At 49.0% G+C, this 24,446-nt stretch overlaps 1 protein-coding gene across 1 annotated transcript in view; it reads right to left on the minus strand.

Annotated features, from left to right (window-relative positions):
- Positions 1-15,841, minus strand: part of BPI (bactericidal/permeability-increasing protein) — a 33,241-nt gene extending 17,400 nt beyond the window's left edge. The window contains exons 1-7 of the mRNA XM_011929057.1: positions 15,618-15,841; positions 12,268-12,382; positions 10,888-11,016; positions 9,290-9,451; positions 8,017-8,080; positions 2,470-2,533; positions 626-717 (exon numbers count right to left, since the gene is read on the minus strand). Coding sequence (XP_011784447.1) covers positions 626-717; positions 2,470-2,533; positions 8,017-8,080; positions 9,290-9,451; positions 10,888-11,016; positions 12,268-12,382; positions 15,618-15,759 — 768 coding nt within the window. The 5' untranslated portion in view covers positions 15,760-15,841. The remainder of the gene's footprint in view (positions 1-625; positions 718-2,469; positions 2,534-8,016; positions 8,081-9,289; positions 9,452-10,887; positions 11,017-12,267; positions 12,383-15,617) is intronic.
- Between the last annotated feature and the right edge of the window lie 8,605 nt (positions 15,842-24,446).

The raw sequence follows: 24,446 nt of genomic DNA on the forward strand, positions 1-24,446 counted from the left end.
CCAACTACCCATCCATCCATATATCCATCCACCCACCCATCCATCCACCCATCCACCCATCCAACTACCCATCCATCCATATATCCATCCACCCATTCATCCATCCAACAAATAATTTATTGAGCACCTACTATGTGCCAAGCATTGGTCTAGGTGCTGCACATATGGTAGTGAACAAAGCAGTTGCAGCTCCTTCTCCCTCATCATAGTGAGGGAGACAGACTTGAGACTGTGTGTGTGTGTGTATTGGTAATAAAGCAGGATGTGGGGGAAGAGGAGAGAGCTATTTCAGTGAGAGTGATCTGGGAAGGCCTCTCTAGGGAGGGAATATTTGAGCAAAGACTTCAAGGAAGCAAGGGAGAGTTGTGTGGAAACCTGGGGAAGAGCACCCAGGTAGAGGAGAAAGCAAGGGCAAAGGCCTTGGGGAGGGGCAGGCATGGTGTGTTTCAGGAATAGCGGGGAGGCCAGTGTGACTGGAGCAGGGAGAGGCGGGGAGAGTAGAGAGGGTGGTGGTGAGTCAGATAGGAAGTGGGGGACATTGTAAAATTTGTTTCCAAGGACTGGGGAGCCCTGGAGTGTCTGAGACAGAAGTGTGAGGGTGTGTGGTTCTCAGTGTCAGACTCACCTTCATCTGTACATCCAGGGTCTCAGCCGTGGTTGTTGGAGGTGCCACCAGCCCATAGTTGATTCCAGCCACAGCATCTATTTTGGTCATTACTAGAGAGAAAGACGGACCATGAGTTAGCTCCCATGGCAGCATCCCTGGAAACTGAAATGCAGGATCAGAATCCCCTAAAATTGGATCAAGAACTACAGTGCAAGTTCCATTCCCACCTCCTCCAGGGAGCCCTCCTTAAGGGAGCTCACCTTAAGGGAAAATGAACCCACACCCCACATTCACAGACATCCCCTTACTCTCTTCTTCCAACAGCCCTGAGATGGGTGGCTAAGACACAGGGTCAAGGGCACAGAGAGACCTAGGCTTTGAACCAAACTCTGGATGACCTTGGACAAGTCCTTGCACTTCTCTGAGTCATTTTTTTGTCATTTGTAGAACGAGAGAATCCTAGTGACCTCAAAGATACTGGGAGGGTTTTGAGAGAAGGTGGATGCCCAATGTCCTGTCCATGCAGAGGCTCAAAAGCCAGGGAGGATCATTGTTAGGATCATTGGTAATAGCCCAGGCTGAGCCCTGGCTGGCTCAAGTCTGAAGAGTTTCTCTGTTTCCCAGTGGTAATCAATGAGAGTTAAATAAACATCAGCCCTTCCTTTATCCCTTTTCTCAGCAGAGAAGAAACCAAGGCTCAGAAATCCAAGTTGTCCAGTGATTGGTGAGGGATGAAGCTGGGATTCAGACCAAAATCTTTTTCCTGCCTCCTGAGGCCAAACCTTGGGCACTGCAGCTGCATCAAACCTGCCCAGGATGGGCTCCTGTTCTAGAGGAAGAAAATGCCTCTTAAATGGGTATATACTATGTGCCAACCACGCAAGGCTTCACAGTGAGGTAGCCCTGAGAGCAGCTGAAAGCCCTGGCTCTGGAGTGAAGGAAACCTTAGCTGCAGATTTGGATCTTGCTTCTGCCTCTTGATGGCTTCGTGACTCTGGACAAGTCTCACCTACTCTCTGAGCCTCAGGTTCCTCATGTTTTTTGGGTTTTTTTGTTTTTTTTTTTTGAGACAGAGTCTCGCTCTGTCATCCAGGCTGGAGTGCAGTGGCATGATCTTGGCTCACTGCAAACTCTGCCTCCTGGGTTCAAGCGATTCTTCTGCCTCAGCCTCCCAAGTAGCTGGGATTACAGGCACCTGCCATGAGGCCTGACTAATTTTTGTAATTTTAGTAGGGACAGGGTTTTCCCATGTTGGCCAAGCTGGTCTTGGACTTCTGACCTCAGGTGGTCCGCCTGCCTTGGCCTCCCAAAGTGCTGGGATTACAGGCATGAGCCCAGCCAGGTTACTCTTGTTCCATTGTGAGTTACGGGCTAGGGGACAGGGGGATAGGGGTGAAAAATGAGGAGAATAATGCTTCTCTCAGGGGAGTGTTGGAAGACTGAGAGGGGACAATTTCCTGAGTGCCTGCCACAGTTCTTTGCAGCTTGCCAAGTACTTGGGGGTGAAGATTATTGTCCCCATTTTAAGGACATGGAAACCGAGATCCAAAAAGAAGTGACCAATATCAGATCTCAGGCCAGTCATGTGTCTCTGGCCTTAGAGAGCTGGGGGTATTTGGCTGTTTGGCCCTTGCAGAGCTAAGGGAATGAGGCGGTATGGGCTGTTTGTCCTCCTCACTTCTGGACCTAGCACAAGGACTTGATCCGATGCTAGCTGCCACTTGAAGATAATCTACTCTTCTCATTCCCACCCAGGCCCAGGGCTGTCTGGGAAACTTGCCGGCCCCATCACATCCACCCTGACGTCCTCACACCCTCCCGCTTCTGTTCCTTTCTATCCTTGATCCTCATCCAGCCCTCACCTGGCAGAGTCTGGAAATAAGGTTGCAGCTCGGAGGATACAGAACTGGTCACTTTCTCACAGATCTGGGGAGAACCAAACAAGTAATCAGTAAGGTCTTCCCATAGTGAAAAATATCCCTTGGCAACAATGGGCCAGATATGCCTTGCTTTTCTTGAATGTTTTCTTGAAAATTATGTAGCCAATCAAGTTTCCCTTTTCTTTTTGGCCACCAGGAAGCTCCGAGTTGAACATGTAGCTTAGCAATAATAACTGTATATGACTGTATGGCCTACATAACTGCATTCTATTTCCTGCCCTGTGTGTGGAACTTTCCTGATGGGTGTTTATGTTTTCTATTTTATAAGGTGATTTGTTGTTGTTGTTGCTGTTTTGTTATTTCTTTTGTTTCTGTTTGATTTTGCTGTCTCAGGTCCTTTGTGGAATGAGGTAGTAAACAAATATGAGGTAGTCAATGGCCAGCCTTCCCTTATCTGGGCTTCTGGGAGCATGGACAGGCTTTCTACTTAACTAGGTGGGCACCCTCATGTTTGATATGTATGGCCAGAGAAGCCATTCCCTACCTGCCTTTGCCACCCCACCCCATCCCCCTGTCCCCTAGCCCGTGACTCACAATGGAACAAACAGTAGCCTGAGAAGATCTGTGTTGGGTCACACACTGACTTTGACACTGAGAAAGTTGTTCCATTTATCTAGAACTCTCTTTTTTCATCTGTAAAATGGAACGTGGCAAATTATATTTTTCATTCCATTTGCTCTTCTGTAATGTGGCCTTGCCACACGCCCACCAAGAGATGGAGTCTGTGAACTTGCCACTAGAATCTGGGCTTGGCGACTTGCTTCTAAGCAACAGTACACAACAATACACCTCATCTTTGTGTAACTTCAGAGGTGAGGTCATAAAAGGCTATGCAGAACCCACTCAATGATATGAGAAGCCAAGTCCCGTGTAGGGCCCATGGTAGTGGCTTGGGTCAATAGTCCCAGCAGAGCTGAGACTTCAAGTCTTTCTAACCCAGGCACCAGAGATGGAAGCAAGGAACCCTCCAGGTAATTCTAACATGGAACTTTTGAGTCTTCTGAGGTGAGGCCCTAGATCTCATGGAGCAGAGAGCTCAGCCATCCCTGTCATGCCCATCTGATTTCCTGATGCACAGAATCCATGAACGTTAACAATGGTGGTTGTTTTATGATACCAAATTTTCAGTTGTTTGTTTTCAAGCAATAGATAGCTGGAATATAGGATTTAAACCACAGCCTTCCCCTTACTAAGAGACTGGGGCTGGGGTTGGTGGTCAGACAAGCTCCTTCCCTCGCTCTCCCGATGTTGCTCTCGAATGACCTTCCCCTCAGTCATCCAGCAGAGTCTCTTCAGTCCTTGCCTTTCTCAACTACTGGGTAGCTCCTGTGTGGCTGCCCATTCCCTTCTAGAAACACTCCTTCTAGAGTCCTGTGACCAAGGCCTTCTGCTCTCTTCCTATCCCCTACAGGCTTTTCCCCAGACTCCTTTGCAAGCTCTTCCGCCTTCACTGAAGATGTGGGAGCTTCTCTGGGCTTTCTTCCTGGCTCCCTGTCCCTTCCACTTAGGCCCTCTTCTTGAGCCATTTCAGGCATCCCCACTGTCCCTGCGGCAGGTGCTGCAGCGCCCCACCCACACTCTCTGGACTGCGCTCAGAAGTGCCAAGAAGTTATGTCTCTAAGAACAGCCTTCAACGAAAGAAGACTAGGAGGTGGTAGACAAATACCCCAGCCTTCTTCCCGCTTCTGGAACAATTCTGAGGTGTGCTCCCCACCCTTCTTCTGAGACTTGCCAGCAGGACTGAGTCCCAGTTGCCCATAGCAGCAACCCACTCAGTAAAGCCCCTTCCCTGCCTCCCGACCTCCTCACTGCGCTGCCTGGGAACCCCTCCCAATGAATGACTTGCACCCAAACCCTGTCTCAGCATCTGTCTTTGGGAGCCTGGGTGAAGTCACCTCCACTGCTCCCAACATGTAGCCAGTACCCAGGCCTTACTTTGCAACCCAGGCTTCACCTCTTAGCTCCAGCCTGGGGACCCAGATGACTCATGGACAACTGTCCCTGGGTGTTCTACTGGTCCCTAATGCTGGCACATCCCAAACCAAACTCCTTAGGTTCTTACTCCTCCTTAGGGTTGGCTGCACCATCTGCCTAGAGGTCACCTCTATCCTCCCCTATCCCTCCTTCTACTCTGTCAATCAAGTTATTTTTCCTGGAGGATTGAGGGAGGAAAGGGGAAGGAGTGAAGAGGGGAAGATAAAGAAGGAAGAAAGGGAGAAAAGGAGAAAGGGAAGGAAGGTAGAAATAAAGTAAAGAAAGAAAAGAAAGGAAGAGCTGGGCGCGGTGACTCATGCCTATAATCTCAGTACTTTGAGAGACTGATCACTTGAGGTCAGGAGTTCGAGACCAGTCTGGCCAACATGGTGAAATCCTGTCTCTATCAAAAGATACAAAAATGAGCCAGGCATGGTTGCAGATGCCTGTAATCCCAGCTACTCAGGAGGCTGAGGCAGGAGAATCTCTTGAACCTGGGAGGCGGAGGTTGCAGTGAGCTGAGATTGTGCTACTGTACTTCAGCTAGGCAACAGAGCGAGACTTCATCACCAAAACAAAACAAAACAAAAGAAAGGAAGAAGAGTGGGAAGAAGGAAAGGAAGGAAGGAAGGAGGGAAGAAGGAAAGGAAGGAAGGAGGGAAGAAAGAAAGGAAGGAAGGAAAGAGGGAAGACAGCAGTGGGAAGGAGGGAAGGAGAAAATTTGGTTTCCCTGAAGTGTGTTTCTACCACATAAGGCTCCTGAAGTCTTAAGAGGACCTGGACTGGCATTCTCCGAGGAACCTGCGCCTCTTCTCCAAATGACCCAGGAACAGAGGGCCGTGCAGCTGGCAGCTGGGGCCCTGCTGGACTCCTGAGCTGCACCTCAGGCATTGTCACCAGTGTTGCTCACCTATCAGGGCCAACAGATGGCTCCAGATCACAGCAAATCCTGATGGGAGCCCAGCTCCCTCCCTGCTCTTCCCTTCATGCACACTTTGTACTGACACAGGCTCTTCCTTCTCTCAGACACCCATCCTACACACTGTATTCCCTAGGGGCAGACTCCCTGGCTCACTCCCCACCATTTCCAGCCCCTCCTGGTATCATGACATCTCATTCCTTCATTCATTCATTGTACTTGCTTCTAAATCGGATCTTATGATTAAGAGCAAGGCTCATCTCTGAGGCAGGGTAGCCTGGATTTGAATCCAAGCACTATTACTTCCGCTTTCTGTATCTCAGTTTACTCACCTGTAAAATAGGAATAATCATGGAATCTCTCTCACAGGGGATTAAGTGTCAGAATGTGTGGATTAAATGCTGGAATCCATGGAAAGAGTTCTTAGCATAGTGTCAGATCACTATAAACACTCCGTATATTTTATGGGCCAACATCATCACCATCCCCACCATCACCATCACCATCACCATCATCAACTTCACTATCACCATTGAAACTGCCCAGGATGAGCTCCTGCCTTGGAGGAAGAAAATGCCTATTAAATGGGCATATGCTTACCACCATCACCATCACCATCATCAGTCTCACCATCACCATCATCATCATCATCATCCCCACAATCACCATCATCAACCTCATCATCACCATCATCATCATCACCACCATCACCATCATCAACCTCATAATCACCATCAACCTCATTATCACCATCATCAACCTCACCACCACCATCATCACCATCACCATTATCATCCTCACCGTCACCATCATCACCATCATCCCCACCATTACCATCACCATCATCAACCTCACCATCATCATCACCATCAACAGTAGCAGCAGCTTTACTACTTATTAGCTTGGCTGCTATAGAGGGGCCACTTTTAAATGGTACTAAGAAATAATCGCAATTGTTCCAAATGTTAAATATTATCTCAACACTCTTCTCAGACTATTACTTGATTATACAGACAGCTGAACTGTGGGTGAGCTAGCTTAGTGAGTGAGCACATTTTCTGCATTATCTCATGAATCCTTACAGTGCCTTGGTAAAGAAAGTATTAATGTCCTCTTTTTTTTTTTTTTTTTTGAGACAGAGTTTCGCTCTTGTTGCCCAGGCTGGAGTGCAATGGTATGATCTTGGCTCACCACAACCTCTGCCTCCCGGGTTCAAGTGATTCTCCTGCCTCAGCCTCCCGAGTAGCTGGGATTACAGGCATGTGCCACCACGCCCGGCTAATTTTGCATTTTTAGTAGAGACAGGATTTCTCCATGTTGGTCAGGATGGTCTTGAACTCCTAACCTCAGGTAATCCACCCACCTCAGCCTCCCAAAGTGGGGATTACAGGCATGAGCCACCACGCCCAGCCTAATGTCCCCATTTTAAAGATGGTAAAATTGTGGTTCAAGAAGGTCAAGTCAGTTCCTCAAGGTTACACAGCTAGTTAAGCCCTGGAGCCAGGGACAAAAATTACCCCAAGACACTACCCTGAGACTTTGGCTGGGGATTGTCCTGCTCATTGGAACTGTCCCATCTAATCCCAACCAAGCCACTGGCTCCATTCTTGCCATGTGACTCTAAAACCCATTCTACAGTCCACTGTGTTATGCATTTTAACAAACATGCATTGATTTCTTGCTTTTTAAGCTTTTGACACAGTATCTTCAGATAGATGATCTCACATGATTGATGCCCCCCCACCTGTTTAGTGTCTTTAACAAGGAAACCAACGTCTTCCACCTAGAAGACCACACGAGCCTCCTCAGTGGTCTCCTTGCCCCTACTCTTGGCCCCTCCAGTCATTCCCACAGCCGACAGGGAAATTGTTCTAAAGCACAGATCTGGCCAGGTCACCCCCTTGCCTAAAACCTTCAATGACTTCCATTGCCCTCTGGAGAGAGCCAAAACTCATTGCTTTTTGAGACAGGCTTAGATGATTCTTAAAAACTGATAATTTGTTAATGGAAGACCAGCCGAATGAACGGCCTCGTCCCTTATCTGAAGTATCTGGGTTGTGGATTTAGGCTGTAGGCACGGTTGGAGGAGTGCTGGCTGACACCTGTCCCTTATATTAGTTCCAGCCTCAGGGCATGGGCTACTACCGGGGTTTGGCCAAAGCCCAGAAATGTAGCTTCATCAATGGCATTTGTTTTGAATGGGGAGCATCAAGGAAGGAACTTGGGGTGGGGTGGGGTGGAGGAAGGAGTCTACTGGGGTATGGGAAGAGAGGGAGGCAGAAAGAGAATGGCATTTTCTCAGCAGGGAGGAAGGCTGGGGAAAAGCAGAGGTGGCCCAAGCAGGCATGAGGGAACGTTTGCTGGGAGTGTGGGAAGTGATCATCTCTTGGTCTCTTGGTGGACTCTTCAGCAAAACATACACGACTGGCTTTTAGAGCTGGGGTTGTGGTTTCAAAGGGCTATAAGAAGTACCAAGGGGTCTGGAGTGACAGCAGAGTGTCCAGAGAAGGGGGAGGTGTGTGGTCACTGAGGGCCCTTCCCCTCTGTTCGCTGATGGGGCTCCAAGCCCCTCCTACCTGGCTGTTCAACTTGTTTCGAAGCGTAGACTCAATTTTTTTGCGGAAGAGTCGGATCAGCCACCTAGAGATGGACAAGTAGGGCGATAGATGAGGCTTTTCGGTTGTCCCGGGGCTGGATTCAGGAGGCTGCCTCATCTCAAAAGCTTTCTTCCCTCCTGGAAACAGGCCTTGGCACCCTCGCCCCTGAGCTCTTACTGCACACACCCCATCAGACGCCCAATTTAGTGACCTGTTCATGAGGCTATTTCCTGAATCCCTGCATGGCTGGGCCCCTGCCCCAGTCTCATTCCTCACCAGCCCCCTCCTTCATTGCACACCAGCCACACTGGCCTGCCATGTCCTCTCTCCTGTGTGTCCTCCCACCACCGTGCCTTTGCACATGCTGTTCCCGCTGCTTAAAACACCCCCGTCCCTAACACGTCCCTCACTAATGCCTACTTATCCTTTCATCTCAGTTCAAATGTCATTTTGCCAAGGAAGAATTGGCTTGCCCCCAGATGGGGTCAGAGCCTCCGGTTCTCTGTGTTCATAGAAGTTTGTACCTTTTTTTTCTTAATTCTTATCTCCTTTTGTAATTCTGTGTGAGCCACTCATTCATGCAATGCTTTGGTTAATGATTTTCTTCCCCACTGGGCTGAAAACTTTAAGAGAACAGGACTGTGTGGCTGAGTCTGGGGTGAAATAGACCTGCACTTGAACACTCATCAGCTGTAGCAACTTAAGCTATTGCCTCTCTCTCCATGCCTTGGTTTTCTCCCCAGAAAACGGGGTAATAATAGACCGATCTCACAGAGTCATGGTGTGGCTTGAATGAGATGAGTGTGCTCAAATCAGTGCTGGGCACAGTCAGCCTCTGACAAATATTAGCTCTTACTAAGTTTTCGTTGGTCACTCATTTCCTGACCACGTTGCACAAGCCTGGTGCAGCTCGGAGTCTCACTAGATATTTGTTGAATGGATGGATAGAGGAATGCCTGCAGATTTGTGATGACGATATAATTTAGTGTATATGTAAAGTGCTTAGTATGAGCCTGGGACATAGTAAGTGCTCAGTTAAGTCTGCTGAATGAATATGGAATAAACAAATGATGCCTTGAGAAAGAGAGTGTCTGCTTCATCTGTGGACCCCTGGCTCCCGTGCCATGCCTGAGGCCTCTGAGCAAGGCCTGGCATGCAGGTGGCACTCTGGGTGTGTTTTCGGAATACAGGGATGATTGGGAGAGTTCTTCTTTAGGTCCCTCCTCCCAGCCACAGCCCTGGGAGTCCATACCCTACTCTGCTCTTTGAGATGCGCACGTGGACACTGTTGATGTGGCTGCTGCAGCTGGGGCAGGTGACGGTGGGCTTGCCTGATGTGGAGTTACTGCCGAGCTTCAGATCAGCCGAAATGGACACGCCTTCTACGCTCAGGTCAAAATTGCCGCTTGTTTTTCTGGAGAAAAACAAAGAGGAACGTGGAACAAATCCTTTCTTCCCACTGCCATTCAAACTTTACCCCAGTGCTGGAGGGCGGGTTTTGTTATTATCCCCACTCCAGGCGAGGAGATGCAGTTCAGAGACAAGAGGCAGCTTGCCCAAGGTCACACAGCAGCTGAGTGGGACAGTCAGGATTCCAACTTGAACTCTGAACTCATGTCTGACTGGCAGAAACCTGCTCTTAACCACTGCCTCAGCTGCCGCCCCAGCTGTGTGGCCTTGGGCCTGTTTCTTACCCCTCTGAGCTTCCATTTCCTCCCTCAGACCCTGGTTCAGCAGTCAGACACCAGCGTGTGTGTCCCAGCTTTGCTACTAAAAAGCTGAGTGTTTGGGGCCAATGACTTTCATTAATTAATGCCCCCATTAATTCAGTAATGAGGTTAATAACTGCTCCCTCAGGGATGCAATGGGTTTTGGATAAGACAGTGGACATTCTTTTGTTTTGTGTGTGATCAGCAAGGGAAAAGATAGATGCAAAAGAGCCCAGGGAGAGAGTTAAGTGATCCTTATTGTGGGGAGGAGACACACCGAGCAGTTCTTGTAAGGGCGGCAGACTCATGCCCCTTTCATTCGCCAGGGCGGTTTCTCCTCCATTTTCCTCCCTAGATTCCCCACAAAGGAGACCTTCCTAAAGCGATGGTCACCCTGAACCACTATTGTTAGTGGGCAGGGTAGCTGTGGGGAGAGCCCAGGATTTAGATTCGGAGTTGTAGTTTGGGTTATTTGCCCCTATTTTTCACCCTCCCCTGCATTCATACCCTTGCCATTGCCTATCATGGCAGGGTTGAGGAGGGTGCTTTTGCTTGTCCTTGACTTTGGGCTTGGCCACGTGAAATGATTTGGCCAGTGTTACATAAGTTCCGAGCCTGGGCCTTAAGAGGACCTGTGTGTTCCTGCTTTCCCTTTTTGCACCTCTGCTATCACCAAGAGTATGCTCTGCATAACCCACTGGTCCAAGGAGGAGGAGACACAGGTGGAGCCAAGCCTCCTTTGCTAAGCCCAACCCAGGTCAGCTGAGCCCCAGCTGACACACAGATATATAAGTGATGACAGCTGATCATTGTTTTAAGCCACGGAGTTTGGGATAGTTTGTTACACAGCAATAGCTAACTGATAAACAGAAGCAATTGAAGGTTCCACTTAGCTTTCCACCGGAAGCCACATGCACCAACTCAGCCTTGCCAGTATCCTGCACTGAGATGTGGATAAATGCTCAGTTATTAACCAAGGGTTATGTAAAATCTTCTCATGTGTAGAATTTCCTGAGGAACCCTGTGGCGATAGGTGGTGACAGACAAGGCAAACGTTGGGCATTCCAGAGGCCCTGACTCTCTAATCCTGTCCAAATACCACCAAGAGCACACCCAACAAACCGCAAGTGCAGAAACGCACACGAAACGTTTTCGTGCCTTCCATTTCCCGCTGATCTTGATGTTGGCGTTGCTGATGGAGAACTTAAGGCCCACATTGGGCACCATGCTTATCTGGCAACTGGGAAGCTGGAATTCACGGATGTCCATGCTGCAAAGGAGAAATGTGGATTTCATATAATTTCATATAATCCTATGTGCCCACATGAGGACTTGGTTAATGGTTAATGCAGACTCATCCCCCACCACCTAGTCCTTCACTCCATCCATTCCAGGAGGAGCCCAAAGCTAAGACAGCAGCCTTGACAAATATGTAGGCAACTGGAGTGGCTTAGGTTTTGAAGTCAGAAAAAACTTGCATTTAAATCCTGCTCTTTAATATACTCTTGGGTTGCCCTGGGCATAATTACCATGAGCCTCAGTTTCCTCATCTGTAAAATGGGCACAATAATCTCTATTTTGCAGGGTGTGTGACAATCAATGAAGATAAAATAGGAGGCCCTTTAACTGGAAACTCTGTATAGGAGAGCTCTGTATAGCTCTGTCTTGTTTCACTATTGCAGCCCCAGAGCCTGCTGTGTCAGACATACAGTGGGTGCTCAAAATATCTGTGAATGAATGGGTGTACAAAACTTTGCAGAGGACTTTTATGAGTTTTCTGCCCAGTGCACAACCCCCTTCTTGTGATAACAGAACTACTAGATTATTTAGAGGAAGCCCCTCCCCACATCTGTTCCATGCCACTCCAAAGAAAGTTGCTCTCGTGTCCATCTTCAGGGGGTGGAGCTTGCAACTTAGGCTCGGCCAAGTAGTGTATTTCATTCCCCGGCCACAGTGATTGGCTCAGGGCTGTGTACATAACCTAAGGTGGGCCAGTCAGAGTGAGTCTTAGGGCTCTCCGTTCAGAGTGCTGAGCAGGAGATCTAGCGAGACTTACTGGTGACTGTCTTGCCTCTGGAGGGGACACACTGCCTGCCAATTAGGCCTGTCCAAGGAAGTGATGCTGAGAGGTGGCAAGAGAGGAAACAGGGCCCACTGGCATGTAAGCCTGCCTCGAGCTGAACCTGAAGCCAGACTCTTCCAGTGACTTTTCAGTCATGTGAGCCAATGCATTCTGCCTTAAGCCATTTTGGAAAAGATTTTCTGACCTTGAAACCTGGCACATTCTAATTGGTATGTGGCACAGAGTTTGGGGGTTCATGACATTTCCTGGGAGTTGTGGTTTTTGTGGCTTTCTCCACGCTCAGCTGGGAGGTTGCCTCTCCTTGGGATGATGTAAACACAGGCTTTGGGATATGAAACTCTGTGAGTTGAGGAGTTTGTGGCTCTGCGTTCTAGCTCTTGGTGGTCCCAGAACACTGCAAGTCCTACAAATCGAGGATTGAGCTCTGACAGGTCTCACCTGTAGAAGCTATAACGCCCCTTCCCAAGAAGCTTGACCTTAAAGCTTCCTGAGTAGTCAGGAATCTTGATCCTCTTCAGCTCCTTCTGCAGCGCGGCCGTCCCCTGCTGGCTGGCTGAAGGGAGAAGGCAGGGGTGACAGTCAGAGGCACAGCCTGGAGCAGGTGTGTGAGGGGCAGGGGCAGACTCTGGACCCTGGGCCCCTGTTCATAGCATGAACAGTGGCACTGGAAGGGTCAAAAACAGGGACCAGTTAAGGTTTCCTAGAAAAGGCCAAATAGTAAACTGACCCTTTATAGGAAACCAAACTGCCTCTGTCACAAATACTCAGCTCTGCCGTTACTGCACAAAACAGCCATAGACAATATCATGTTCTTCTGTGTGCCTGTATTCCAATAACACTTTATTTGTTGGCATTGAAATGAGAATTTCATATAGTTTTCACATGTTGTGAGATATTATTTTTCTTCTTTTGTTGTTGTTTTGAGACAGGGTCTCTCTGTGTCACCCAGGCTGGAGTGCGGAGGCATGATCACGGCTCACTGCAACCTTGACCTGCTGGACTCAAGTGATTCTCCCACCTCAGCCTCCCTAGCAGATGGGATCACAGGTGTTTGCCACCACACCAGGCTAACTTTAAAAAAATTTGTTTAACATTTTTGCAGAGATCTGGGGTTTCACCATGTTGCCCAGCTGGTTTCGAACTCCTGGGCTCAAGTGATCCTCTTGCCTCAGCCTCCCAAAGTGCTGGAGTTACAGGCATGAGCCACTATGCCTGGCCCTTTTGATTTTTCCCCATCATTTAAAGATATTAAGACCATTTTTGGCTTATAGGCCATGCAAAAACTGACGGCTGTAGTTTGCTGACCCCTGGTCTAAAATATCACCCCTGAAACACCCAGTTACACATCCTACTAGTATTTGTTGGATACTTAATTTGTTATTTGCTCTATGCTACACCCCCCCAGATCCCCCACCTCTCTGAGTTTTGGGCTGTCTCCCCAGGGCCTTTGCACATGCTATTCCTTCTCCTTAAGAAATTCTTCCCTCCCATATTCACCCAGTCAGCCTCTAGTCAGCTCATTCATCACTTCCTCTGGGAACCCTCCCTGGCCCAGTAGATCAGAGCAAGACCCTGTGCTATTCTCATGATGCCGTGGATGGCTCCTCCAGAGCCCCTGTTACCATTTGTAATCATGCATTTATCACATTACTCTGACTAATGTCTCTCCCCTATTACATGTAAGCCCCCTGAGGTCAGCAGCAATCTGTTTCATTTACTAATGGGTCCGCCACATTCCCATTGTGCCTGACACTTTGAAGGCGCTTAAGATTTGTTAGATGAGGCTGGGTGAGGTGGCTCACGCCTGTAATCCCAGCACTTTGGAAGGCCAAGGCAAGTGGATCACTTTAGGTCAAGAGTTCAAGAGTTCAAGAGTTCAGCCTGTTCAACATGGTGAAACCCCGTCTCTACTAAAAATACAAAAAGTTAGTTGGGTGTGATGGTGCGGGCCTGTAATCCCAGCTACTTGGGAGGTTGAGGCAGGAGAATCACTTGAACCCCGGAGGCGGAGGTTGCAGTGAGCTGAGATGGCGCCATTGCACTCCAGCCTGGGTGACAGGGCGAGACTCGGTCTCAAAACAAAACAAGAAAAGATTTATTAGATGAATAAATCATGTCCTAATGGCAGGAATTCTACCACCAGTTATGATGTGGCTAACAGCATCAAAGAACCAATTAAAAGGCAGACACATTACCTGAAAAGGAGTAAGTAGTAAGATGAAGGAGCCCAGACTTTGGGTTTTCTCGGAGCCAGTTAGGAAAAAATAATAGCAATGAAATGTATTGAGCTTTACTCTGTGCCAAGCGCTGTTCTAGGCTCTGTGCATGTATGAATTTGTACAATCCTAGGAAGTAGGTCCTGTCACTACCCTCATTTCACAGATAAGGAAGCTGAGGTTCAGAAAGCTGACGTGACTTGCTAGGGGCCACACAGCTGACAAGGGGCAGAATTTGAACCCAGGCCTTCTGGTCTCAGAGCCCATGCCCTAGAGAAGGCTTTCTGGGGGTTCAAAAGTAAACGACACATAACTGGTCACCGTGTGGAGGGAAAAAAATGTGCGGTGCCCAGGATCTGTAAGCTGACAGAGACCAGGCCTCGAAGGGTCTCCAATGCCATGCCAAAGGGTCGGGATAGCTTCTGAAGGCAGTAGGGAGCCACGGAGAATGTGAGCCAGGGGAGGACGTGAACAGATTTGCTGCATTTCAGAAAACTCACTCTGATTGGCACAAAGGGACTGGGTAGAAGGGGAAACTGAGGCTGCTATGACGGAGCGTGAAGACCACCGAACTTAAAGACCCTGACTGAGCCTCTGCTTCGACAGGCTTCAGGGCCATGCTCCTTCCTCCTAGCTCTTCTGTCTTGTGTGGCCTTCTGTCTGCAGCTCTAGGATTCAGAGACGTCCTGCTGGGCTAGGGTGGGAATTCAGGGATGGGATACCAGCTCCCCCTGAGTCCTGTCTATTTCCCGAGGGCACCCCAACTGGAGAGGCTGTGCCTTCCCCTTGGTCTGATTTCCCTGGGGCTGGGTATCACCCACTGCTCTGCAGGTCATCTCTCTGCCACCGAGAGGCAGCATCGAGCAACCCCACGCTGGGGCATCAGGCAAGACCAGAGCTCAAATCCAGGCTGCCCACTTCTCGCGTGTAAGTGTTGACAGCAGCAGTTTGTCTTACCCAGGCTGAAGTGAGGGTAAATGAGATTGTGTGTGTAAAGTTCCTAGCTCAATGCCTGGCACAGGTTAGAGCAGGTCAGCAGGGGCTGTTTCATGCCTTTCTCTCCTCTGCCTGGGCCTGGGTGAGTGGTCTGGAGGGACCCTCTTTGTGTCACCCAGCGGAGCACTGTGCACAGTATGGCCACCAGCCCCTGCACTGGGGAGAGCACAGGATGGGGAGGTCCTCCCACTCTCCCTCTGACTCTGCTCAGCCTCCTCAGCATCGAGAAGCAAATGGCAAGGCTGAGAATTGGCTTTGGAAAGAAGAGAAGGGCTTAAAAGTCCAAGGTGGAGGTTGCAAAGAGGGGAGGAGGGGACCATGAGGACCCCCAGGGGTCTGAGAACTGGACTTGGAGTCCTCCTAGACCAGTTCTCCAATCCCAGCTCTACCATCCCAGCCCTGTGATCTTAGGCAACTTGCTCTGCCTCAGTTTCTTCATATATAAAATGGGGGCAAGGGGACCTGCCCTGAGGAGCTATCAGTATGCCAGGTGATGCGTCTAAAGGGCTGCACACAGTAGATGCTCAATAATTGCTCCTCAGGGGTGGAGAGGAGGGAAGGGAGGCATCCAATTACCATAGTCCAGGCCCTTCCGGGAGATCCTGACCACGACGCCAGGGTTGGCGGCCGCTGTCACGGTGGTGCCCACGGCAATCAGCACCAGCAGGGGTGCCCATCTCGGCGCATCGTGAAGGCCCCTGGCCATGTCCTCTCTCATCCTCCAGAGCTGCCAAGACCTCAAGGCCTTGAGGTGGGACCACGGAGCTATAAAGGAGTCCACTGGGGAAATGCAAGTCCGTAGAATGCGGAAAGGAGGAAGGAACCTGGCGGAGTGGGAGAGAGGGAGGGCAACTGTGGTTTTCCTTTGTGGTTAGGGCCCCACAGGCAGGGAGAAGTGCAACCTGGGAGGCTCGCATGTGCATCTATGCATGCCTGTGTGTGCACGGGTGTGCATGTGTGTATGTGTGTGTGCAGATTGGTTCCCCTCCCTAAGCACCCCATCCCCCGTTCTGTGTCCCCACTCAAATCCCCCCTCCTACCGACTCCCTTGAAGCTGGGTGGCATAGACATAAGGATTCATATTTTTCTTTTTACTTTTGATTTCTTTTGTATTTTTGATAGTAAAACATTTAAGAAAACAGATGCTTTAGTGTTTTCTTGTCCTGAGAGGCAGTAGTGGTAATGATTAAATGCTCACATTTTAGAGTCTAGTATCTTGGCTGTGGTTTTACATCTTAGCCCTGTCTATTTCTCTAGTGGTCTGACCTCAGGCAAGCCCTTTAACCTCTCTGAACCTCAGTTTTCTCTTCTGTAGAAGAGAAATATATAGTACTGCTTCCTCTCTGGATTGTGGAGAAGGTCAAATGAGCTTAAAACCACGTAAAGCATTTAGCACAGTGCCCGTGCAAAATAAATATCCAAATACTTAATGTTAAGGTTACCCTAATTTCAAAAGTAATCCATGTTTATTGGCCAAAATTTGAGAAACAAACAAGAGAATACAAATTACATGTAACTCCCTCTTCCAGAGACAAGCCAAAGTGTGTTTTAGAGCATTTCTTTTCTCCCTCTTTTGTTGGTAAGCATAGGTAGAGGGTCCATGTTTGTTTGTTAATGAATATAGGATCACCTGGTCAGTTTGGTAAAGTTGCCTTTTTTCGATAAACAATATGTAGTGAATGTTCTTCTCCAGCATTAAATATTTCATTGCTTCCTCATCCCACAGCTTTCTTATCCAAGCTTCTGTTTTTGTACATTTTTACTCATTCCTTTGGCAGATGTAGGACCTGAGGCTTCACCAGGGGAAGGGTTCTTCCCACAGTCACTCAGCAAGCTGCTAGCAGAGCGAGGATCAAAACACAGCCCTCCAGATGCATCCCACACCAGCCCGAATCCCTCAGCGCCTTGGGAGTTGGGGGGATGTAGACACTCCCAACCGCCAACCCAGCTTTCTAGACAGGTCCCTGTCTGCTCAGCCCCTGCCCCTCCCTCTGCAGCAGCCTCAGGCTTTGGGTGGGCAGGAACCCCACCGGGCAGCCTGCTCTGTCTCCATGGTGATGAGAGGAGGGGCGGGGCTGCAGAGGGGGCAGACGGCTTCTCTCCCGCTGGGTCCTCATCAGCCCCCTGGTGCCCTGTCTCCCCGACTTTGGATTTTATGAAAGTCTAATGAAGTCCGCTGAGCCTGGAGGACGTGAGACCTTCTGAAGTTTTCTTTTTTTCTTAAAAGTTTTTTTCTTCCTCTCTTTGTTTGGTTCTAAAAGAGCCTCCCCTCCTGCTTCCATCTGCAGCAGCTAGAATTCTTCTGGCTTGCTTCAGAATGAAAGCAGTGGCCGTGTGTGAAGCACCCACTGTGTGCCAGATGCTTCACACGCATCATCTCCAAGCCAAAAAACAACCCTGAGAGAGGGATGATTCTTCCTCATTTTGTTTTAATATTATTATTATTATTGTAGAGATGGGGTCTCACTATGTGTCCTGACTGGTCTTGAACTCCTGGGCTCAAGTGATCCTCCTGGCTCAGCCTCTCAAAGTGTTGGGATTAAGGCCGAGCCACACTGTGCCTGACCTCGTTCCCATTTTGGAGACAAGGAAACTGAGATGCAGCGATCACATCACTGTCATGGTCATTCCTCCTTTCATGGAGAGAAGATTTTCCCTCACCTGAGGCAGGTGCCAGGTGGAGTTATGACTGTAGGCCCTCACCCCGGCTCTCCCTTTTTCCAAGTGATTTGAGCCCCAGACTCAGATGTCTGCATCTGTACCGGGAAGACTAGCAGCCAGAACACGTAGATTGATGACTGGTCACAAAAATTAGATTTTTGAAAAATTATCTTGCACATTTTTGAACACTTCCAGTTCTTAGTTGCTTGAAGTTCCTGGGTTCCCCAAGGCCCAGGTAGATGTGGTATCAGTGAGGGTGTCAGCTAGGAAACGAACATTAAGATGAAATCACAGGACAACAACCTCCATTGCTATAAAATTAGAATCTTAAAACCAGGTGACGGCTGGGGGTGGTGGTTCACACCTGTAATCTCAGCACTTTGGGAAGCCAAGGCAGGTGGATCACTTACTGCCACGAGTTCGAGACCAGCCTGACCAACATGGTGAAACCCTGTCTCTACTAAAAATACAAAAATTAGCCAGGCGTGGTGGTGTGCATCTGTAATCCCAGCTGTTCAGCGGGCCGAGGCACAAGAATCTCTCTCTTTTTTTTTTTTTAAATATGGAACGCTTCACAAATTTCTGTGTCATCCTTGCACAGGGGCCATGCTAATCTTCTCTGTATCGGTCCAGTTTTAGTATATATGCTGCCGAAGCGAGCACCACGAGAATCTCTTGAACCCAGGAGGCAGAGGTTGCAGTGAGTCAAGATCACGCCATTGCACTCAGGCCTGGGCGATAGAGCAAGACCCTGTGCTCCCCACCCCCCCACCACCACCAAAACAAAAACAAACAAACAAAAAAACCAGCTGGCAAGTTTCTGAACAAGCAACCCACTAGCTTCCCCGATGTCTCATGCCCAGCCAAATCTAGATGAGCCCATCAGTGACTTTCCACCGCCTCCTTGTCAGCACTGCTGCTGGCCATGGAGCTGCCCTACTGCTTTAGATCTGACCCCCATCCTGTATCAGGGAGTGTCTTCAACCCAAGTATCAGAAACCACCAACTCACATTGCTTCAACAATAAACAAATTTATTATCGCAGAGAGGAAGTCCAGAGGGAGGACAGGCTTGAGATTCTGATTGATTCAGCAACTGACAGACATCTATAGGATCATCTTTCCATCTCTCTGTTCTCCCATCCCCGTGTGTCAGATTTGCTGTTACACTGGCTTCTTTCATGGTTGCAAGATGGCTGCAGCAGCTCCAGCCATCTCATCTAAACAGACTTTCCCCCAAATATCCTTTTCCTCTTCCTCCTCCTCCTGCTTTTTGTTTTTTCTTTTCACTAAAATTATTATAAAATATTTCAAACCTATGGACAAGGATAGACCACCTGGGTTTATAAAACCTTAACATTCTGCCATATTTGCTTCCTAGAGTTCCTTTTAGTTTTAGGAATTTTGATACACCTATAGCTATGTGTTGTAACTGGGACGACAATCAGGATAGAGAAGAATCCTGTCATCCCCCAAAACTCTCTCCTGCTCTTTCAATTTGACGCAGCTTAAATCATAGGGAAAATATATTCTTCTCAGTAGAAATTCACAGATGGAGTGAATCAAGAGTTGGTCAATTCAAGGGCTGGATCGGTCTATTTTCCCACTCTTCTGTCCTTAGGCTTTTTCCAGAAGAAAGTGACTTTTTCCAGAAGAAAGTCGACTTCTGTCGACTTTTTCCAGAAGAAAGTGAATTGGGTTTAGAGCCAGGCAGACCTGGGTTCATAGTCGCAGCCAGTCTACCCTACTCTGTGAACCTGGCCAAGTTCCTCCACCTTTCTGAAACTGGAGTTCCTCATTTAAAGATGAGGAAACAGTGCTCCCCATGGAAGTTGTTCCTGAAGATGAAATGAGATAATAGGTGTGAATCGATTTACACAGAGAAGGTGCTCAGCAAATAATCATAAGTCAACCTTTATCACTAGCTGACTGGAAAGCCTCAGAGCCCCCAGGAAAACACGCCGGCGGCACTGGAAACTGAGCTCTTGGCCCTCTGGCCTCTGGGTTTGGACTGGACAGGTGCAAAGATAGAGGAATCTGTGGCTGACATTGCCTCTGTGAGCCTTCCACTCTGCCAGGGGCTGCGAGGAGAAGCAGCCATTGCCTGCCTTAGGTGAGCCCCTGAAGCACAGCAAGGCTGTTAAGAGGTGGTTTGGAACCTGACAAATCTGGGTCCAGATCCCAGCTCTGCCACTTCCTCACTCTGTGACTGTGAGCTTCCTGCTTAAACTTGCTGAACTTGTTTCCTCGTTTGTCCCCACACTCCATCCTCAGGCACAGGTCTTGCTCGGGTTTAACAAGAGGTCACCTCTGTGGTCACCTGAGGCCCTGTACTCTCCCTCCCCTCAGCTCTGATTCTCTAGCCCTTTCTCTCCCTCACCCACCAGGGTCCCCCCTTCCTCCATGTGTCTGGCTTCCAGGCTATGCTGCCAGCCATTCTTTGATCCTGAGTGGGGGTTGCAGGTGAAGGAGGAGCTTGTGGTAGATGCTGGAGGGTGAAGGGGAGGAGAGGAGCAGGCCCTCCTGGAGATCCAGCCTCAAGGTGCAGTATGGAAAAGACAATCAGGCCAGCATGGTAGGAAGCCTAGGTGGGCAGATCGTTTGAGTCCAGGAGTTCGAGACCAGCCTGGGCAACATGGCAAAACCCATCACTACAAAAAATACAAAAATTAGCCAGCAAGGTGGCCCACGCCTGTAGTCCCAGCTGCTTGGGAGGTTGAGATGGGAGGATCACTTGAGCCTGGGAGGCGGAGGTTGCAGTGAGCTGTGATCTGCACTCCAGCCTGGGTGACAGAGCAAGACTCTGTCTCAAAAACAAAAATGAAAGAAAGACAATCAAACATTGTATACATTTTGTATTACGGCATAAACACTTAAGAGGGTTTCTCTCCTGCTTTGTTATGCTAAAAAAAACACTGTCTCCTTCCCAGCTTCACTTCTCATAAACGGGCTCCTTTCAGTAACCTGGTCAGAAGGATATGAGCCTCCAAGGGGCACCAGGTGGGGGCTGATCTTCTTCATTATTATTAATACTAACATTCATTGTTATTATTACGGCAATCCCAGAGTGGGACACAAGATATACTCAATAGTGAATACATTGAAAGAAGAGTCAGAGCATAGTTCCAGACCCTAAGCGCTTGGAGACTACGGCCAAGCTCAGTCTGGCCTGGCAAACCCCCAAGGCTTCCAGTGGGAGGCGTCTGCCTCCGTGCCTGGGGGCTGATGGAAGGAGGGTGGTTTTTCAGATTAAAGGCCTGAGCCCTGAACAAAGGGCAGTTTCTGGGACCAGCTGAAGGCTGAGGGAAAGGAAAACAAGATGGAGCAGCTCTCCAGGGGTGGGTGGACGGGAGGGCGCCCCTCCGGCTTCTTTTGCGCAGGAAACTGGAGTGTTTCACCTGTGTCACAATGTTGGCTCTCGGGAGGCCTGGCCTTCTCCAGCCCGAAGGAGGATCATGGGAAGAAAAGCAATAGGGGCAGTTGGCTGTTGCCAAATATGCAACGGCCTCTGATAGTTGGGGCTGTTTCCCCTTGGCCACATTAGGAAATTAGCCAAGTCCCAACCGGCTGAGCCCTGAGAGAGCTGCTGGCGGCAGCTGGTAGAGAGCTGCTCGCTGCCTGGCCCTGCCTTATCCTGGGGAGAGCACGAGCTGGGAACATTGGCAGGCTGGGGTTAGGGGGAGGTTAGTGGGACCAGGGCCTGGGGTGGAGCCTTGGTTTTGCCTCTGCTTGGCTGTGTGAACCTGGACCAGTCTTTGCCCCTTTCTGGGTCCTAGGGTCCTCATTCATAAGAACAGCCACCATCTTTGAAGGGCTTAATCCATATCAGAAACCAAACCAAGCCCTTGGCTGACATTCTCTTTTAATCCTTATCTAACCCTGAAAGTAGGTATCATTGGCTCCATTTCACAGATGAAAAAATTGAGGCTCAGAGAAGTTGTGCAACTTGCCTAAGGCCACACAAGCAGAAAAACGGGAAAGAGATGTTGAAGACTTCAAAATGAGGGGAGGGGGCGCCTCCTGTTGCATTATGTGATGGAGGTGACTGTGGATTGTGGACTCTTGGAGAAGTATGAGGGGTATTTTGTAGGCAATGACAAAAAGCCAGTGACACTTAATGTGACCACATTTTTACCCACAGATTGGTGAGGCCCAGAAAAACAACCTCCAGGGACCTATCCTTTCAAGCTTCTGCACCATTGACTATGCCATTTCTTCTACCTAGAGACTTTCTGTCCATAACTGGAAAACTCCTATACATGCTTCAAGGCCCAGGTCAAATATCGCCTCCTACATGGAGCCTTCCAGGTTCTCTGGGCTCCCTTCAGAGTCTGTCTCCATAATTGCCACCCTGTGTAATTGTCATCTGTTTACCTGCCCATTTCTCCATCTCTCAGAAATGGAGAGCACGGGTTCTTAAGCCAGTTTGGCCTAGGTTCAATTCTGGCCTCTGTTGCTTTCAAGCTGTGTGACCTCGGGAAAGTCACTAACCACTCTGAGACTCTTTCCTTTTCTGTAAAACAGTATTAATGATATCTACCTTGTGTTGTTAATGTTAGATTAAACGAGCAAACGCACTGGAGTCCAAATGAGATGCTCAATTATGGTAGCCGTGTCTATTATAATTTGCGGTTGTTAAGACTCTAAAATTGCTTTCAATTTTTTATTTTGAAATAATACCAAACTTACAGAAGAGTTTCAAAAATAGTACAAAAATTCCTATATTTACCTCACACAGATTGTCCAAGTTACTAAAGTTTTACTAAACTTATCTTTACAGGTGTATCTATATATGAATATATATGTGTATAGATGTATATATGTAAATATTTTTTCAGAATTATTTGGGTGTAAATGCATGCATAATATTTTAGTTTGTATTTCCTAAAAACAAGGACACTTTCCTGCATAATCACAGCACAAACAGCGCATTTTTTTTTTTTTTTTTTTCTTTTTAGACAGAATCTTGCTCTGTCACCAGGCTGGAGTGTAGTGGTGCGATCTCAGCTCACTGCAATTTCTGTCTCCCGGGTTTAAGCAATTCTCCTGCCTCAGCCTCCCAAGTAGTTGGGATTACAGGCACGTGCCACCACGCCCAGCTACTTTTTGTATTTTTAGTAAAAACAGCGTTTCACCACGTTGGCCAGGATGGTCTCAATTTCTTGACCTTGTGATCTGCCTGCCTCAGCCTCCAAAGTGCTGGGATTACAGGTGTGAGCCACCATGCCTGGCCTATCACAGCACAAACATTAATACAGTATTCCCAGCTAATCCATAGACCCCATTCCCATTTCACCAGTGGTACCAATAATGATGTGAGTGGGTCTAGGTTCCAATCCAGGACCTCCTGTTGCAGTTTCTTCTCATGTCTCTTGGTCTCTTTTTTTTTCTTTTTTTTCAGATGGAGTTTCACTCTTACTGCCCAGGCTGGAGTACAGTGGTGTGATCTCGGCTCACTGCAACCTCCACCTCCTGAGTTCAAGCAATTCTCCTGCCTTAGCCTCCTGAGTAGCTGAGATTACAGGCATGTGCCACCACGCCTGGCTAATTTTTGTATTTTTTGGTAGAGACGGGGTTTCACCATGTTGGTCAGGCTGGTCTGGAACTCGTGACCTCATGATCTGCCTGCCTCTGCCTCCCAAAGTGTTGGGGTTACAGGCGTGAGCCACCGCGCCCAGCCTCTTGGTCTCTTTTAAGCTGGAACAGTTTCTCGGTGTTTTCATGACTTACATTTTTGGAAAGGCCAACCCAGCTGCTTTGCAGAATGTCTGTCAGTTTGGGTTTGGCTGTGTTTCCTCGGGACTGGACTCAGGTCATGCCCTTTGAGCAAGGAAACCACAGAAGGGATGCTGCGTTCTTCTCAGTGCCTCAGGTCATGTGACATTCACCGGTCCTGTTGCAGGGGATATTGACGTTGACTCTCCGATTAAGGTGGAGGTGTAATACATGAGGAGGGACCAGCAGGTGGGAGTCACTGGCCAGTGGGTGCCAGGATGGCCTCCCCAAGGACCTCACCTGAGTCATCCCGTCTGGTGTAGCAGGAAGGCACCCAGGGATCTCAGGGCAGTGTCTAGGTACCAACCAGCAGCAAGTGTGGCTGCAGCCATGGCTGTCCTTAGGCAGAGCCCTGGGCAGGCAAATGTTTGGAGTCTCCTCAAATCAGCATGTGAGGACCATTCTGGCAGCCCGATTTCACATGACTCGACCAAAGTAACATCGTGCTGGCCAGCAGGGATGATCAGCTCTCCAGGCACCCTCCTGAAACTGGGACCTGGCTCCAGGGCCCCAGGACACCTCATCGATGAGTTCCAGAGCTCTCAGCGCACCTGGCAGGTCCATCCTCAGGGTCCAGGGCTGGAAAGTGCTCCATAGAGAATAAATGAGGAATGAGACAGCAGATTGGGGCCTGACTCCGGGCCTGGGCTGCCCACGCCGATGACACTGCTATCCCTACCTAGCTGGTTCTAGGTGCCAGGTGGGACCTAGAAAGTTCTGAGGAAGGCACTCTAAGGTGTGGGACACCCTGAGGCATAGGGCCTGTGGGGTCCTGACCTGCCCTGGTGTAAGGGCTGCAGTGCTGGCTCGGCTCCACCAGTTCTCCAAACCCAGTTCCCTGTCACCTTCTCCATAAAGCCGGAACCTAGAAGCCCTCTTCAAGCCCTCCTTCTCTCTTTCTCTATTCTTTCTGTCCTCTTGACCACTCTGAAGTCCAGACCTTGATTCCTGCTGTCTGGCCTCCTGATGG

Source organism: Colobus angolensis, unplaced genomic scaffold, assembly GCF_000951035.1.
Source record: "Colobus angolensis palliatus isolate OR3802 unplaced genomic scaffold, Cang.pa_1.0 Scaffold8, whole genome shotgun sequence".
In the NCBI taxonomy this organism is placed as follows: domain Eukaryota; kingdom Metazoa; phylum Chordata; class Mammalia; order Primates; family Cercopithecidae; genus Colobus; species Colobus angolensis.